This window comes from Culex quinquefasciatus, chromosome 2, assembly GCF_015732765.1.
Source record: "Culex quinquefasciatus strain JHB chromosome 2, VPISU_Cqui_1.0_pri_paternal, whole genome shotgun sequence".
In the NCBI taxonomy this organism is placed as follows: domain Eukaryota; kingdom Metazoa; phylum Arthropoda; class Insecta; order Diptera; family Culicidae; genus Culex; species Culex quinquefasciatus.
This window is the reverse complement of record NC_051862.1, coordinates 119051529-119067983: the sequence shown is the minus strand read 5'-3', so window position 1 is coordinate 119067983 and position 16455 is coordinate 119051529. Positions and strand designations below refer to the sequence as shown.

The following is a 16455-nucleotide window of genomic DNA, read 5'->3' as shown; positions in this document are numbered from 1 at the left end:
CTTTGTGTCATAATTTCATATGGTTTCTTGATTTTTGTCGTGGGCGAAAACTGGTTCCAAGGATGGGCGAAAATTGGATTTAGGGGGGCGAAAATAGGCTCTTCAGAGCACTTTATTAAAACGCAAAATTTTATCAAAAATGAACATGTAAATGATGAAAACTTTGTGGAAACTTAAAATCAAATAGTTTATCAACGTTCTACAACATATAGAACCAAATACCATAAATTGTCATTAAATACTCATCAAATTTCCTAGATTGCCACTATAAAGTGGGCGATTTCTGGGTCCTCTACCCTATTTAGTGATTTTACAGATCAAGTTCAAAGACTCTTGAATTATGCTTTCATTAAACGGAGAAGTTTTAGTTCAGTTTTAAGGCTGTTTTTGGCAATGTAAAATGGTCTTAAAAATAACCTCTCTGGGATAACTTCAAGTCAAACAACGAACAGTGACATAAAACTATGTGTCATGCTTCTAAAGTGCTCTTGAAGATACTTTCAAGAGATTTCTATCGTAAATCTTGAAAGCTTTGTTCAATATCATCACAACACCGAGTAGCAAATTTTAAATCTTTTATAAAACCTGCTAAGAAGTAGAAGCATTTTGCTTGTTACTTGGGAGGCCACCGGAAGATTCGGATTTTTGGAAAAAAGTATCAGATTTATCCAATTGTGAACTGATACGCTTTCTTCTACCATGATTAGTAATGCAAAACAATCTTAGAATGATATTCAATACCATAGGACCCATCGGAACCGGTTCCACTGATCTCCGGTGGCCACATCCGGAACCGCATTAGGAAATAGTGTTAACCAGTCATACGACATATCAAACTTCTTGATATTGGATGGAGAGTATTTTTAAGATGTATTTTTGCCTCCTTGACCGTTTCCCAGGTTCTCCGGTGGCCTCATCCGAAGATCATATTTGGCAAATTCTTGGAAAGTTCATGATTTTAAAAGGTGAGTGTATAACTCATGTCCCCACCTAAAATCAGGAAGTTTGATACGTCGCATTTTTTTTCCACCGTGCAAGGTTACTAAAATACAGGCTCTTAAAGAAAAGCAAACAGGAAAAATTAGATTTTCTCTACATCGTCAAAATAGCGTCGAATTTTTGAGTGGCGATAACTGAAAATTTTCCAATCATTCGAATACTTTACCATAATTTGGCACATCTGATTTATGGTTTAAAAGATTCATCATATTAAATCAATTTTTATATTGTGAGCCAGCTCCATTTGATTAAAAGATGATTTTGGTCGAGGCACATTTAATTAAAAAAAATCTTTATACGTGAGGACAGCAGCCGTATTGTGTTCCAAAAATCCAAGAATGATAGAAGAAGAAAAACAGAGTAACGTGTCAACAAATTTTATTCATTTTATGGGGTTACATACATGTGAATCGGCAAAATGTCTGAGGTCGGTTTGAGCACCCAATTAAACTTTTTTCAAAATCTGTTTTCAGGGCATTAAAATATACATTATCATCTAGGGACCATCCATGAACCACGTGGACACTTTAGGGGGGGGGGGGTCTGGCGATTGTCCACGCTCCATACAAAAATGTTTTTTTTGTTTGGACAATTGTCCACGAGGAGGGGGGGGGGGTTAGAGTTTCAAAAAAGTGGTTTGTGGATGGTCCCCTATTAACAAAACAAATTTGAAGACATTTGGTTGTATCATTGCCGAGATATAGCTATTTTAAGTTAGCAGTTTCAAAAAACGGGTGCCACGATATCTCAACATTGCTTCGACCAAATCGGCTCAAAATTTTGGTGAAGACTCGTTAAACCGGTCTCGTGTGCATGACGAAGGCCGATTTTGAAAAAGTTTATTAAAAAAAAAGATAAAATATTTTTCTGTTTTTCATATAAAAAATCGCCAGTTTTTGATTTTTGTATTTTTTGAAAATTCAAAATTTCAAAATCGGGCTTCGACATGGCTTGGGAGTCTTCACCCAAAATTTCAGCCATCCCATCTCGAGATATCGTGGCACCCGTAAATCAACTTGGTGTTCAGAGAAAAACGCTCAGAAAGTTAAACAGTTGGCTTTGCGCATGGCAAAATTCTGAGCTTAAATCGTCTCTAACTAAGTTAAATCATGAAATATCTTCATGAAACTTTCAGGAGTGATTGAAAATCATCAGTGGTTAATCAATTTTCTTTAATATGAAATTTTGTGATTTTCTACATGTATGTAACCCCTTAATTCATATTTTTTACTCAATAATGTATCGTGCACTTATTGTTCAGTGTTATTAACAAGATTAATTGCATTTTCCTGCTCGCTCCGTCGGAATCCAATTCTGCCCTTTACTGTGTGTCGTTATTGCTCTGTTCTGTGGGTTAGCACAGAAATTCACTTCATCATTTTTTTGAGCAGATAAACATTCGCGACTAAACTCCAGATTCCTACAGTGTTATACAGTTAATTTTTGCCCAATTTGATAAAGATTATTTATGATGAAATATTATTTCAATAAATTAATTAATTAAATTAATTAGTTATTGATCAGTCCGCCTGTGTGCTTCAAGCAGATGCGGCGAATGAAGCTGATGTAGGTAATCTCGAAAACACAAAACTTTAAAATACGATATCTCTGGAACGAAACATATTAATTTCTGTCGATAAGTGATTCTTATTAAGAATTGGCCGGAGAACACGATGGCGAGGTCAAATAAAAAAAATAAGTTGGGGTGTTTTGGTTCTCATGGTTCTCAACCCCAGGAAATGCCAAGTGATTACGTTTAGCCGGAAACACATCCCGATTCCGTTCGACTACCATCTGGGTGACACACTGGTGCAAAGAGTTGATTACATTAAGGATCTTGGTGTCATCCTGGACTCAAAACTGACATTCAAGCAACACATCTCTCTCATCACCGCCAAAGCATCGCGTCAGCTCGGTTTGGTGATCCGCATGAAACGCCACTTTACAGACATCCACTGCCTTAAAACTCTTTTTTGCTCCATAGTTCGCTCCCCGCTGGAATACTGTTCCGCGGTCTGGACTCCGCACTACAACAACGCTGTTTACCGGCTCGAGAGTATCCAGAGAAGGTTCGTCCGCTACGCCCTGAGATCACTGCCCTGGAGAAATCCCCAGCAGCTTCCGCCATACGAAGACCGCTGTCAGCTCATGCACCTCGACTCACTTCAGCTGCGTCGTGACCTGGCCCGTGCATTGACTGCCTCAGATGTACTAACTGATAGAATTGACTGCCCCTCTCTTCGCGAAAAGATCAACGTATCAACACCTGCCCGCCAGCTACGCCATACGCCAATCGTGCAGATCCCTTTTCGACGTACAAACTACAGCGCCAATGGAGCTGTAGTCGGACTGAAGCGAGCCTTCAATAAAGTGTCCACTGTTTTTGATGTTAGTTTGTCCCGCGATGTGTTAAAGTCTAAGTTTTTATCAGTGTTGAGACGATTGTATTAGTTGGTAGTTTTAGTATTAGGTTCATTTGGGCAAAAAGTGCCTGTTGAGGAATAAATAAACACCAAAGCCGTTTAAAGTTTTCAATTGCGCAATACAGGTAGAAAAAATAAATAAATCAAAATTTTGATCACGGAAATGGATTCTACGTCCAATTTCCTTCGAAATTGAGTCTAAGACCGACCCTCTAAGATTTGTGGTTCATGAGTTATCGTCGTTTGAATCTAGGAGGTTTGCTCAAAAATCGCCAAAAAGTCGATTTTTAGGGAGGTACAAAAAAGGAGGGGGTGGTCCGATTTGGATGAAATTCGGGATTCTTTTGTTTTGATAGTATCAACAGCCCTGCCAAATTTGAGCAGGATCGGAGAGGGTAATTTTCAAATACTCTTCCGCTTCGGATGGAATGACCCATTAGGGTGTAATATGGTTGTATGGAAAAAAATTAAGTTGTCCAAATTTAGTGAGCACAGCACTTTTTCAGTTCCTATTGGGGTTCTCAACAACTCCCCAAAGTTTGGGACCAATTGGTTTAGTCCTCACTTTGCGCAAAGCGATTCATTTTTCCATATAAATTTGTATGGAGAAAACCCTTTTTGTTGGATTTTGATATTTATTAAATTCACGTTTCATGCTATATCAAAACCGGACTCATATTCGGATGCCCTGGAATCTACTCTACAACTTTCCAGAAGAGAGTATGGTGCTAGCTTGCCCCTGAAAAAGATACAGCGTGTTCAAAACTCGTCTAAAACGTGTTTTTTGTTCGAAAATCACGTTTTAGACGAGTTTTGAGGGCTCTATATCGCCTTTCAGGAGCAAGTTAGCACCATACTCTCTTGGGCAAAGTTGTAGAGCACCTTCTAGAGCATCCGAATATGAGTCCGGTTTTGATATGGCATGAAACGTCGAATTGTTAAATATCAAAATCCTAAAAAAATGTTTTCTCCATACAAATTTATATGGAAAATTGAGGACTAAACCAATCGGTCCCAAACTTTGGGGAGTTGTTTAGGACCCCAAAAGGAACTGAAAAAGTGCTGTGCTGGAAAATCGATTTTGATATTACACCCTAATGACCCATGTGTAGGGCACTATTCTGAACAACTTGTTGAAAGAATTTTGTCAAAATATTGAAAGCGACGCAAAATTTATATATTTGAACTAAAAATCATGACAATGATAGAAGTCTTCACGTTAAAGAAATCATCTTTTTAGTGGATTTAATAAATTATCTGTAACATGACATTTTGTGATTTTTTACATGTACCCTAGGGTGACAAGAAAAATTTAAAATTTTGGAAAATCTGAAGAGATGCCCTCTTAAGGCAATAACTGTGTCAACTTCGATCGAAATCGTTGAGGTTAAGGGTTCGCTTTTTATCGTTGAAGAAGCAGGTGGCGCAAGAATGCTTTTTTTTGTTTTCACCCTAATGTACCCCTTAATGTAAAATATCATTACGGAAATAAAAATGTAAAAAATACCGCAATTTTTAAGAGAATTCAATATTTGTCAACAATCACCTAAATGTGCTAGGTTTGTTTTCGATGCCATTACTTACCTGAAGGGTTAACCGAAATGATTTCTGAGAAAAGCTCCTCCCCCAAATCATCCGAAATCACCCGTCTCAGAATGCATGCATGTTTGTTTATCGCACTTCGTTCAAGTCTCCCGCGTGTGAGTTATTGCGCTGGAGCGTTTCGGAATGGATGGGATTTATTGGACCATTTGTCACCAGCGAGTTGGTCTCGCGCATAGAAAACGAACCTCGGATGTTTGGTTATAAGGGGGGCGTTCAGCTTTATTTGTTTTTTTTTTTTGCTTTATTCATTTGATTTCACAAGTTTACTGATACAAATGGTCGGATAGATGCGACAATCTTTTGTTTGTTTTCTTTCTTCAGGTTTGCTAAATGCTACTTTGGATTCAATTCACGAGAAATGGGGGAAACTTTCTAGCAGGGTTTTGATCTCTGTTTTTATTATTCACGTTTGGTAATTAGGATTTGTGTGCTGCTTCTTTTTTTTTTTTGCTTCACTACCAATGAGTAGCTGGTTGTCGTCTTAACACTTATTCTTAAACACTAATCTTATGCATTATTCCTCTATATCATTAAATAAAATCAATACTACAAAACAAAAAGAAATCACAGAATGCAAATGCTTACTTATCGTAATGTGAATATAAAAATACTGGAAACATTTAGACGTTCGTTGCTGCTGTTTTTTCTTCGTTTTCTTCTTCAAATACATTTCGAAATTATGATTTACAACAAGCAGTGTATTGTGAATATCATGAATCCAAGTTCGATCGATTTGTTTCGTTAAGACCTTTCTGAATATTACATCAAATCTTTTGAGTTGAGAGGAAATACTTTGAAAATCGACTTATCTTTTACGCTAACGGTTCGAGTCTTCCTCCAAAAAATATACAAAAAACTTTGAGACAAAATGGCATTAGTAAATTGTGCAAAATGGCTGTTTGTGTGTGAGTTTGTGAATATTTACTCTATAGTCGCAAAAATGGTAATAATTTACACTGATCAAACTACCTTCATTCTCTCTCTGTGGCCTCTCTTAGTTGCAAATGTACTCGTCCTTTCGGACGCTGCACGTGTCGCACTTGACAGAGCAGCACCAAACAAACTTGCAGTTGCACTTTTCCTCGACGTTGCGGATCCGGGTCTGGTAGCCGCGGCCGCAGCACAACAGCCGGCAACCCTCGATGCCGTACGAGGTGCGATTGCAGAAGCGTCCCCGGGTGCCGAAGATGCCGAGGCTGAAATTAAGAGATTATATTTTTTTACAGTTCTATAAGATTTTCAAATCATTCTAATTTAATTTAAAAATATCTTGATGCAATAATTTTTCTAACTTTTTTGAATCGATTTAACTTAACCCCCTACAACCGAAACACGCTTCTAGACGGGGTTTATAAAAAAAATTGTCAACATATATTTTTCAAACGCATTGGAAAGCAGAACTCTTCAAATTTATGAAAATTTTAGGGTTTTAACTTTGTCTTTAAAATTTCTTTTATTTTATGTTATAATAAAAATGCATTGTTGTTTGTAATGACCCAGACTATGCCTCTATGCATTTTCTACAATTTCAATTCAATGCAATTCGTGTTTATTAGATTTTACCAGTTCTGCTCCAGGATGTTACATTTTGCAATTCAGATATTTGGAGAACTTTCAACTACAAAAATACTAAAATTTTTAAACTAACAAGAAAAACATTAAACAAGAGAAATAAAGTAATCCTGGTCAAAATGTTGTGGTCCTGAATACGGGAAAAATTGGCATTTTAAATTATGCATTAGAGGGTTAATACATCTATTACTTTATTTACTTTTATGTTGAACTTTTCCTCATGTCCTACTTTTAAAATTGTCATATTTTGTTCGTTTTTGATAAGTTTAATTCAAAGATAAATAATTATCTTTATAATATTTAAGGAAATTTTCTGTATTCATGTGATTTTTCCACCAAATCTTCAACAAATCATTTGTGTAGTGAGCATATTTTCTACAAGTTAATATGATTTTGAATTTTTTCAAGAAAATTCGAGCATATGCCAATCATTTCTGAATGTTAAAAACATCAATACAAAGTGAACTGGAATAACTGACATCTGTCGAAATAACGAAACTACGTGACATTGATACGATTTGATTTTTTTTTCAAATATTATTCAACTGAATCGTTATTTTTTTCTTGTGTTAATAAGTTTATAAACTCTTGATAAGACAAAATAATCTTTTATTTCAAGTTTTTGTTCAAATAATCAAAGGCTGGGAGCAAAAACAATAATATTGCCAGAAGTTTAAATCTTCATTCAAAAAACTTGTACAGCCGATTGTTGAGTACAGAAATCCTCTTTCATAAATTCATTAACTACAATACAATAGAAAACTCGCAGGATCGCAGATGGAAGCGCAAGTTTTGAACACATGCAAATCAATCTGATCTTCTTCAATGACAATGTTGAGTTGCTGCGATTCTGTACTAAAAACGCAGACCGGAGATCACAAGTTATAAATTTTGAAATATATGAAGTTTTTCGCAGGATTTCTATGTTGATAGTTCCAAACGGGAAATCACAGCAACATTGAAGATACGTTTTTTGAACGATTTTTTTTCACTTCTGTCATCGTGGATCAGCAGTTTTCCGATGTAGATCAGGCTTTAATAAAGCATTTCATTTCAATTATTTTTTTTTGTAAAAAAATATTCTTGGTACTTGTTTACCAAATTCGCTTTAAATTACGGTATGGATTTTTTCAAATACAGTTTGTTAAACTTGCATTGCCTCCTATCCAGAAAAAGTTTGACTTTGTAAGGATGAAAAATGTTATGGAACAACATTACCTTTATTTCTATGTAATTTTACCTCAATTTATGCAAAATATGGATAATAACGCATAACAATGTAAATTTACCAATTTTCAGAAGTATTTATTATTACACATTTTTCTGCCACAAAAATCTGTCAAATAATGCATGAACTTGATTTACCTGTCATTCTCTTCGCAATAATCGGGAGATTCGGCAATGTACACAAGGTCGGACTTGTTGACCTTCTTATACTGTGAGTCCTTTCGCTTCAGCTTTTTGATGACGCCCTTGTTTTCAACAGGCTGAGGAGAGATAAAAAACGATTTTTTATGAATATTTTTTCTAATAACATATCGAAAAATACAGTCATACTTTGACTAGAGCGGCGGCATCAAACATCGAGCCGAAGGTGTCGGCCATCTGTTTCATCGGTGGTAACCGGCGCCAGCAGACGCGCGTCGTGCACGATCCGGACATTCCGTGACACTTGCACACTTTTTGCATTTTAGCTCGCAGTGTCTGGATGAAGAGAAAATTTCAAATTTTAAGATAAATAACTTCACAAAAATAATAATATAATAACAAAACGAGAAACTTAGAATTCTATAATGAAAAAAACTCAAACTTACTTACTCTTCGAGCAGCCTCGTTGTTGTGTAGATTCATCAGCCCAAAGCTGGACGAGCGATCTTCCTGGGGGTCCACAAACTGGCGGGCCTGTTTGATGCCGTAGTTAACGTCCTCGGAGCAGCCGCCCCAGGTCCACTTGCTGTGCTTCTTGCGCTGGATGTGGTCACAGGTGCACATGGTCAGTTCACCCTTGGTGCAGTACCGCGTGATGGTCCAGGCCAGCGAGGCCGCATTGATGGCGCTCAGATAGGCCGTTTCGCGGTTTCCTGTGAAAAGGATTATTTTTTTGTGACAAATTTTCATTTTCAAATAAAATAAAGAAGAAAACAAACCATTATCGTCTAAATTTCCATACAAAATTTCCGATCCACGTTTGACGGAACAGTTCCATCGACTATTTTGGAAGTAGCTTTGGCACTCATACTTGGCAATGTTGGCTGCGTTGACTATAACCTGGAGATTTAAAAAATGTGTTGGTATAAAACTCGCAATCACCATTAATGTAGTCGAATTATATAGTAATTTTGTTGTTTTTCTTCTCTCAGTTCAACACATACAAGTATTAGTAAGTGTCTGGACCATTGTTCGTGTTGATCAAATGTTATTTGTTTCTAATTTCAGAGTTAATAATGACGTTTTGTTATACTTAACAAGCACTGCAAAATGATTTAACCCGATTTTGGAAATTAGCTTCCGTTTCCCGGAAATCGCAATACTCACTTGTAACATATTTTTCATCAAAATGATCGTGCACTCTTGTGACGCATCATACATATTGTTGGAAAATGTGTTTTCTTTTCTTACTTTAATTAAGTCGGTTAAACTATTGATTGGAGCTTATTAAAGTTTGTATGGGAATTCTGTGCACACTAGTACACGTAGTACATTTTCACTTTCAAGGCACACTTGTGACCCGTGCTTTTCTGATTTTTGTTTACATTGTTTACTATATCATTCAACTGGTGTAATCAAATTAGTTGAAACTCGGAACGTTTGTTGAGCGATAGTATACAAACTGATTGCTCAAAACAGTTAAAAAAAGATTTTCTCGAAAAGTACTAAATTTTCCTTGTCACAAGATAGCACACAACAGTCGGTATGCCGTTAAAGCAAATGGGGATTTGCTACCGTTTATCACTTACTATGTAAACAAAGTATTTACATCCCTTGGGCACTATGAACATTTTGTGATGAAACATGTAAACAATTTAAAGTTTGACAGAAACCTAGTACTGCGTTTTGTTCAGAAACTCATGCCGAACATTTTGCTATAAAAAGCTCATGAAAAGATGATTTCCCTACAAATTTATATAACAAATTACAGAAATCAAAAAAGGGGCAAAAAAGTTTGTTCACCTTTCGAAAAATTAACATAAATAAAGTTATTTGTTGACAAATCACCATAAATCCAGTCTCCCAACTCCAAATAGTATACTCCAAATAGTACTATTTAGTATAAAAGTTTATATAACTCTGGAAATTCTATATAAAACTTATCTAAACTTAATTTTGCAAACTTTTAATTCAACTAAATGTCAATATATTACCATAGAATTGCTAAATAAACATTTCGGAGTAGGTATAACACCGTTATTGTGAATTGTGGACCGGTTCGGATGCCGGTGGATTTTCCGACGACGTAATTTCGTGTTGGTACGAAATTCCAACGAAAAATATATTCTATCGAGACAAATACACCCAAAACGGTTTTATACCCACTACAAAATGTATATTTAGCAATTTTATGGTAATATATTGACATTTAGTTGAATTAAAAGTTTTCAAAATTAAGTTTAGATAAGTTTTATATAGAATTTACAGAGTTATATAAACTTTTATACTAAGTATTTAGTGAACTTTATATTCAATCCAAATTATTTTTTTAATCAGTCACACGGAGTTCACACACACTACCAAACGTTTGTTTTGATAGTGTGCGTGAGTGCCTTGTAAAAAGTGACAGTTCGTCACTTTTTAGTTTGACTTTGTCAAACCAACGGGGTACAAACTAAAAAGTGTCAAACGAAAAAGTGACCAACCACCGGGGGTTGAGTGTAGTTGGTTTTTGGCTTTAGAATGGATAAGGCAAGCCTCTTATAAAAGACGTCAAATAACACCACCAAACCGAAAACCACGTTGGAATTCATTGTATTTTTCAAATTATGAGCAAAAATGTAAATTTCTTTACATAACCACAAAAATTCTATTTATTTTGAGGTTTTAAAAAAAGCTTTCTGAAGAGTTAGATAGTTTGAAAAAGTTTTTTCAATGTTTAGAATGTTATCGGGTGCTATTAGGGGAACTATACCCTTTTTCAGCCTATTTGTATTATCGGCCTATCATCACTTTGATCATGAATTACAGCTTTAATAAAGTGTTTTTGACTGTTCCAAAGTAATGAATGGCTCTAATGAAAGTGAGCAAGCAAGTCTCCATTGTTGATACATCTGAAAATGTTGATTTAATAGCGGAAAACGACAAAAGTGATGAGAATTGGTCGAACGGCTTAGAGTGATTAAAATGGGTATATTTCCCCTACCAAGGTAAAGAAACAAATCACTTAGATTTAGAGGCTTGGTAGTAGAAGTTTTAAATTAAAATCCACTTGGGAGCAGAATGGACCACCTTTTTCTTGCCCTATAAAAACAATCAAAAGTTATGAAAATTTAATTAAATGGAATACCGTCATCTGGGGTGAATCGGGACTACAGTTTGAATAGGGACAGCAGTGTTTAGAGCATTTAATGGTTTTAAATTTAGAAATGGATGTACACATTTTGTTGGTCCGATTCTGTTCTAACCGAAACCTAAGGTGGTATATTCTGCCCCGCACCGTGGAAAATTTCAAGTATTCGAAAAAACTTTTTTAAGTGGCTCAAAAACAGTTTTAACGTGAAGACTTCCATCATTGTCATGATTTTTCCTTCAAAGATATAAATTTTGCGTCGCTTTCAATATTTTGACAAAATTCCTTCAACAAGTTGTTTAGAATAGTGCCCTACACATGCTGATTCCTTTTGGTAACGATTATCCCATTCCTTGTTAAGTTACGGAAATCGTCATTAATCAATGATTGCCAACTAGGACGTCAATGACTGTGCCACAAAATTATATAAATTTTGAAGCACAATTGATTTAGATCAAAAATTCTTTCAGTGGCTTCAAGAAGGCAACAACCGGCACATGCTGATTCCTTTTGGTGCTGAAATTCGTTAAATTGAATTTAATACACATTTTTTTATAGTGATGATTAATTTTCTTCGAAAATGATCGACGGCTTCACCTTAAGTAAAAAAAATCATCAACGTATACATTGGACGGAATATCCAAAGCATAAGCCTACTAAACTGAATTCATAAATTTCTATGTTTTTCTATGGTTTTTGGTGCATTTTACTTAGGCGGGCCATTCTGCCCCCCCCCCTCTACTCCTATTTGTATTATATTTTAAAATTTTGTTTCTAAAGAGGGCATGACCTTTTGGGTGTTAATTGAACAATACTAAAAATGAATTTAACTGCGTTGATAATAACACTTTCGGGATCCGTGGTGAAGGGGTAAGCGAGATTGCTTCTCACCCAGTTGGCCTGGGTTCGATCCCAGAAGGTCTCGGTGGCAAAGGAAGCACACATAATGCATAAAAATGTTGTGAATGTTGGGGGGTCCACAACTAGTATTTTTTTAAGGTATATTTAAATAATAATCTAATTAATGAAATATTTTTAATAAAATTATTTGAGATTTTTTTTATTTTTTATGTATCTGGCAGGACTGTATGTACTTCGCAAAAGCCTGGTGTATCCAAAGACTTCAGGTATATACAGCTGTCGCATCCAAAAATCTACCTTAGTACAGCTATTCCCCACGAAAACAGCATGTTTCGAAAAAAAGGTGTCCGTTGGGGTCAAAATTGGACTGGGGGTTCCTTGTCCTGTATTTTTTTGTTTGACAATTCTGGTAACCTACGCCTTGTCAGGGTGACAAAAAAATGGCTATTTCGTCTATTTTCGCAAAAAATCATAACTCTTTGCCATTTCTACCGAATTCAGCTGTCTTGGACGCAAATGAAAGGTAAATGATTGAGCTTTTGGAGTTTCAAACATCTAGCCTTATATTTCAAAAGATCGCATGAAAACATGAAATGCGATTTTGGAGATCTCGGGACTACAGATTGTCAAGGGAAACAGATTGGTCGATGCAAAATAAATCGGTACTGGCAACGTATATTTTGCGCTTGCAACACTGCCTATTTTGCTGGGCGTAAAGGGCGGTTGGTGTCCAGCGTGTTGGGATCTGGCAAACATTGGCAAATCTGTTTCCCTTGACAATCTTTTTTTTTTTTTTAAATTTATATTTATTCAAATTTCTTTTCCATGTACATTCATTCAGTTAAAATATTATTGAGTGTCCAATAGCGTGGTTCACGTTTCTATGAAAAAGACAAAAGTTGTTATTTTGTCTTGCATCAACCGGAATTTCGTTCTTTTATGTCCCCAGAAGCACTCCTGAAAATTTGAGCCCATTTGGTAAGGTCTAGGAGCTCCAGTTTTAATTTGAAATTTATATGGGATTTTGATTTATTTTCCATGGGAAACTATCTTTTTTTACATTGTATTAGGATTTTTTTTTTTATAAATCGATTAAATGACTTGATTCTTATAGTAGGAGATAGGTTTTGAACTGGGGAACAACTTTGTAGAACATACCAACATGCTAGGAAGTGACCCTTTAAAGATACAGATACTTTTAGATGGTGGCTTTTGAAGGGGCTTTACTGTGTGGGGTGAAACGTATCTGTATCTGTATCTTTAAAGGGTCACTTCCTAGCATGTTGGTATGTTCTACAAAGTTGTTCCCCAGTTCAAAACCTATCTCCTACTATAAGAATCAAGTCATTTCATCGATTTATAAAAAAATTCCTAATACAATGTAAAAAAAGATAGTTTCCCATGGAAAATAAATCAAAATCCCATATAAATTTCAAATTAAAACTGGAGCTCCTAGACCTTACCAAATGGGCTCAAATTTTCAGGAGTGCTTCTGGGGACATAAAAGAACGAAATTCCGGTTGATGCAAGACAAAATAACAACTTTTGTCTTTTTCATAGAAACGTGAACCACGCTAGTGTCCAATCACAAACGATGACTTTTCACCTCAATTTTAAATACCAGCAACTTTCATTAATTCATGAAATATTGTAGCTTTCGCTATTCAGTGATTTCAAATGTAGGAGGTCCTACATGTACAAAAGGGAAATTCCCTTGACAATCTGTGCTCGGGACCTAAGAGCTTACGTCTGACAATATTTTTATCGGATTCCTCGGACAAATTTATATAACATTTTTCAAAAATTCTAAAGTTTGATTAATAGGATTCAAAAATATGATTTTTTAAAAATAAAAATTTGATTTTTCGACGGGCAGCGCACAAAACAGGGAATATGACGAAAACGGAAAAACAACTTTTTTTCACTCAAACTGCGATAAATTTCAAATTCAAGCGATGACCTACAAATTTTTGTGTACGTCTTTCAATTACGAAAAAAATATATTTTTTTGTTACATTTAAAAAAGGGATTTTTGGAAAAAATTGAGAAAATCGCAAAACTTTAAGGTGGTGCCAAAAAAGATACGGATGGTCCAATTTTGTTCAAAATCGGGTTTTTTTACAAGTTTTGAAAACATCAATAGGTCCACCAATTTTGAGCTTGACCAGAGGAAGGCAATTTCGAATGGTGTGCCACTTGGCGCCCAACTTTGATTTTGTCGCATAACCACTCTCCTGGAAGCTTTTCCAAAACTTACTTTCAACAGTTCCGGATTGTTGTAGCAAATTTCGCGCTGGTGCTGCGTAAAGTACGTGTTCTCGCTGCAAATCTCGAAGCTTCGGTTGTCCCGGTGGAAGTGTTTCACGTCCAGTGACAGGTCCGCCACCCTCCACCAGCTGGCATCGGTGAACCCGTTGCAGTACGCCAGCACCAGCAGCAGCAGCTGGATGGACTTTCGTTGGACTGCCCCACCCCACCTTCCTCCACCACCAGCACGTGGCCAGACCAGGCTGAGAAGTGTCGTCCTCGGACGCAGCAGAAGCACGTTGGATAGTCGGAAGCAAAAGGACCTTTTATGTTTCACCATTTTCCAGAACTTGGTCGTCGTCGTCGCCGTCGTGCTCTACTCATCGGATATTAATGGGGTGCCATCGCCAGGGGATGGGTTGTGGCGATGTTCTTCGTCGGTGGCCGGGTGAAATCTGTAATCAAAAATTTGGACAGAGAAGAAATTCGATTAGAGGGGGAGAGACAGAGGATGACCAAATCTCATCAAATCGATGGTGATGGTATCTTGGGTGAAAGCTGTGACCAAATTTTAATATCGGTGCTCTTGGTTTTTCCTCACATCGTTTGACGTGATGATATTGGATTGGCCAGAGTCAGAACCAGAGAGCTAGAACGAGTTTGGAAAGTAACAGGAAGAATAAACAAAACGGCCAATCTTCATTTATTGCTTCCCAAGTGCACATGTGACACTCGTAAAAAAATGTGAGCAAAGTCAAATCCAAATTATGGTTATTGCAGTACGTCAACAGTTATAAAAATGATTTGTGCACAGCGATAAAATCCGGAATATTGTATTTGCTTAGAATGAAATTTATTGGGTTTTAGGGATCAAGCAGACAAAATAAAAACGATACTTTATGATTTTTACTGGATTTTCTCGGTCCTGTGATTTTGCTGCGCTTTATGAATTATATGCTCTTCAATTTTTGAAACTGACTCTTCTTATTTTTTTTTCATAACATAATGAAAATGAAATGTGTGTGTGTGTGTGTGTGTTTTTTTACAAGGTCGGAATCTGCTACCAGACACCTGAGGATTCATTTCTCAGGTAGTGTGGGTTTGGGAAAACAAAAAAGAGTTTTCCCGACCCACTAAACCAGTCCTTGAACGCCGTGCCCTTTTCCCCCCGGGACCACCTTTCGGTATAACTTCGGGGGGAGGCGTTGCATTTTCTGCACTAGTCTACTTACAGGATCCATGCCGGGTACTAGAACCATTTCCTGTTCCACATACATATGAGTCCATGCGAGGGTTTAACCGCGCCCAAGAATCGCGTTGCTTTTGATCGGCTAGTCATATGCAGCCCTCTCCTTGGACCATCGAGACGTGTACCGATTTGGTAGAGCCAACCGTCATAACGTGCTCTCCTTCACAGCCACACTCGTGGGTTTTCGACTAGGCTCCTAGTCGTTCCTCCTCTGATCGTCTCTCCATTTCCGCTGGAGAGCCGAAGTGATCTGCGTCACCGCTCCGACGACCGCATTCCACTTGGCGATGTCGCTGCACATTCTTCGCACCACATTATCCGGGCTGGTGTCCGCTCCGATAATGGCCAGCATTTCGCTTCGCGCTGCCTCGAAGCTAGGGCAGGCGAACACCACGTGCTCCGGTGTTTCCTCGCAATCGACGCAGTCCGGACAGAGAGGAGACTCTGCATGTCCAAACCTGTGCAGGTACTTCCTGAAGCAGCCATGGCCCGACAGGAACTGTGTGAGGTGGAAGGTGACCTCTCCGTGTCTTCTGCTCACCCACGTGGATATGGACGGGATAAGCCGATGCGTCCATCTGCCTTTCTCCGTGGTGTCCCACTCACGTTGCCACCTTGCCAGCGATTCGGCTCTCGCAGCTTCCCGGATACCTCTCGTGCCTCTTCGGGTGTAGCGCACGGTGTCCTCCTCCAGTGTAATGCCGATGGGGATCATTCCGGCTATGACGCCAACTGCTTCCGACGAGATGGTCCTGTACGCGCTTGCAACCCGCATGGCCATCAGTCTCTGCGTTCTGTCAAGCAGCGCTCGATTTCGCTTCGTCCCCAGCGCCGTCCACCATACCGGTCCGCCGTACCTAAGTATGGACGTCGCGACACTTGCCAAGAGACGGCGCCTACTGCTCCTGGGTCCAGCGTTGTTCGGCATCATCCTCGACAGTGCCATGATCGCCTTAGCCGCCTTCTCGCAGGCGTAATCGACGTGGCTGTTGAAGTTC

General features: G+C 37.7%; 1 protein-coding gene across 6 annotated transcripts in view; it reads right to left on the bottom strand.

The window, feature by feature from the left end:
- Positions 1–5220: 5220 nt before the first annotated feature.
- LOC6032462 (protein Wnt-1) overlaps positions 5221–16455 on the bottom strand; it is a 48473-nt gene continuing 37238 nt past the window's right edge. For 5 of the 6 annotated variants that reach the window (XM_038256000.1, XM_038256002.1, XM_038256001.1 and 2 more), the window contains exons 3-8: positions 14219–14663; positions 8747–8867; positions 8418–8680; positions 8157–8303; positions 7965–8086; positions 6022–6223 (exon numbers count right to left, since the gene is read on the bottom strand). In XM_038256000.1, coding sequence (XP_038111928.1) covers positions 6022–6223; positions 7965–8086; positions 8157–8303; positions 8418–8680; positions 8747–8867; positions 14219–14548 — 1185 coding nt within the window. In that variant the 5' untranslated portion in view covers positions 14549–14663. Of the gene's footprint in view, positions 6224–7964; positions 8087–8156; positions 8304–8417; positions 8681–8746; positions 8868–14218; positions 14664–16455 lie in introns of all 6 variants that reach the window. The other variant, XM_038256006.1, reaches the window with a different exon arrangement.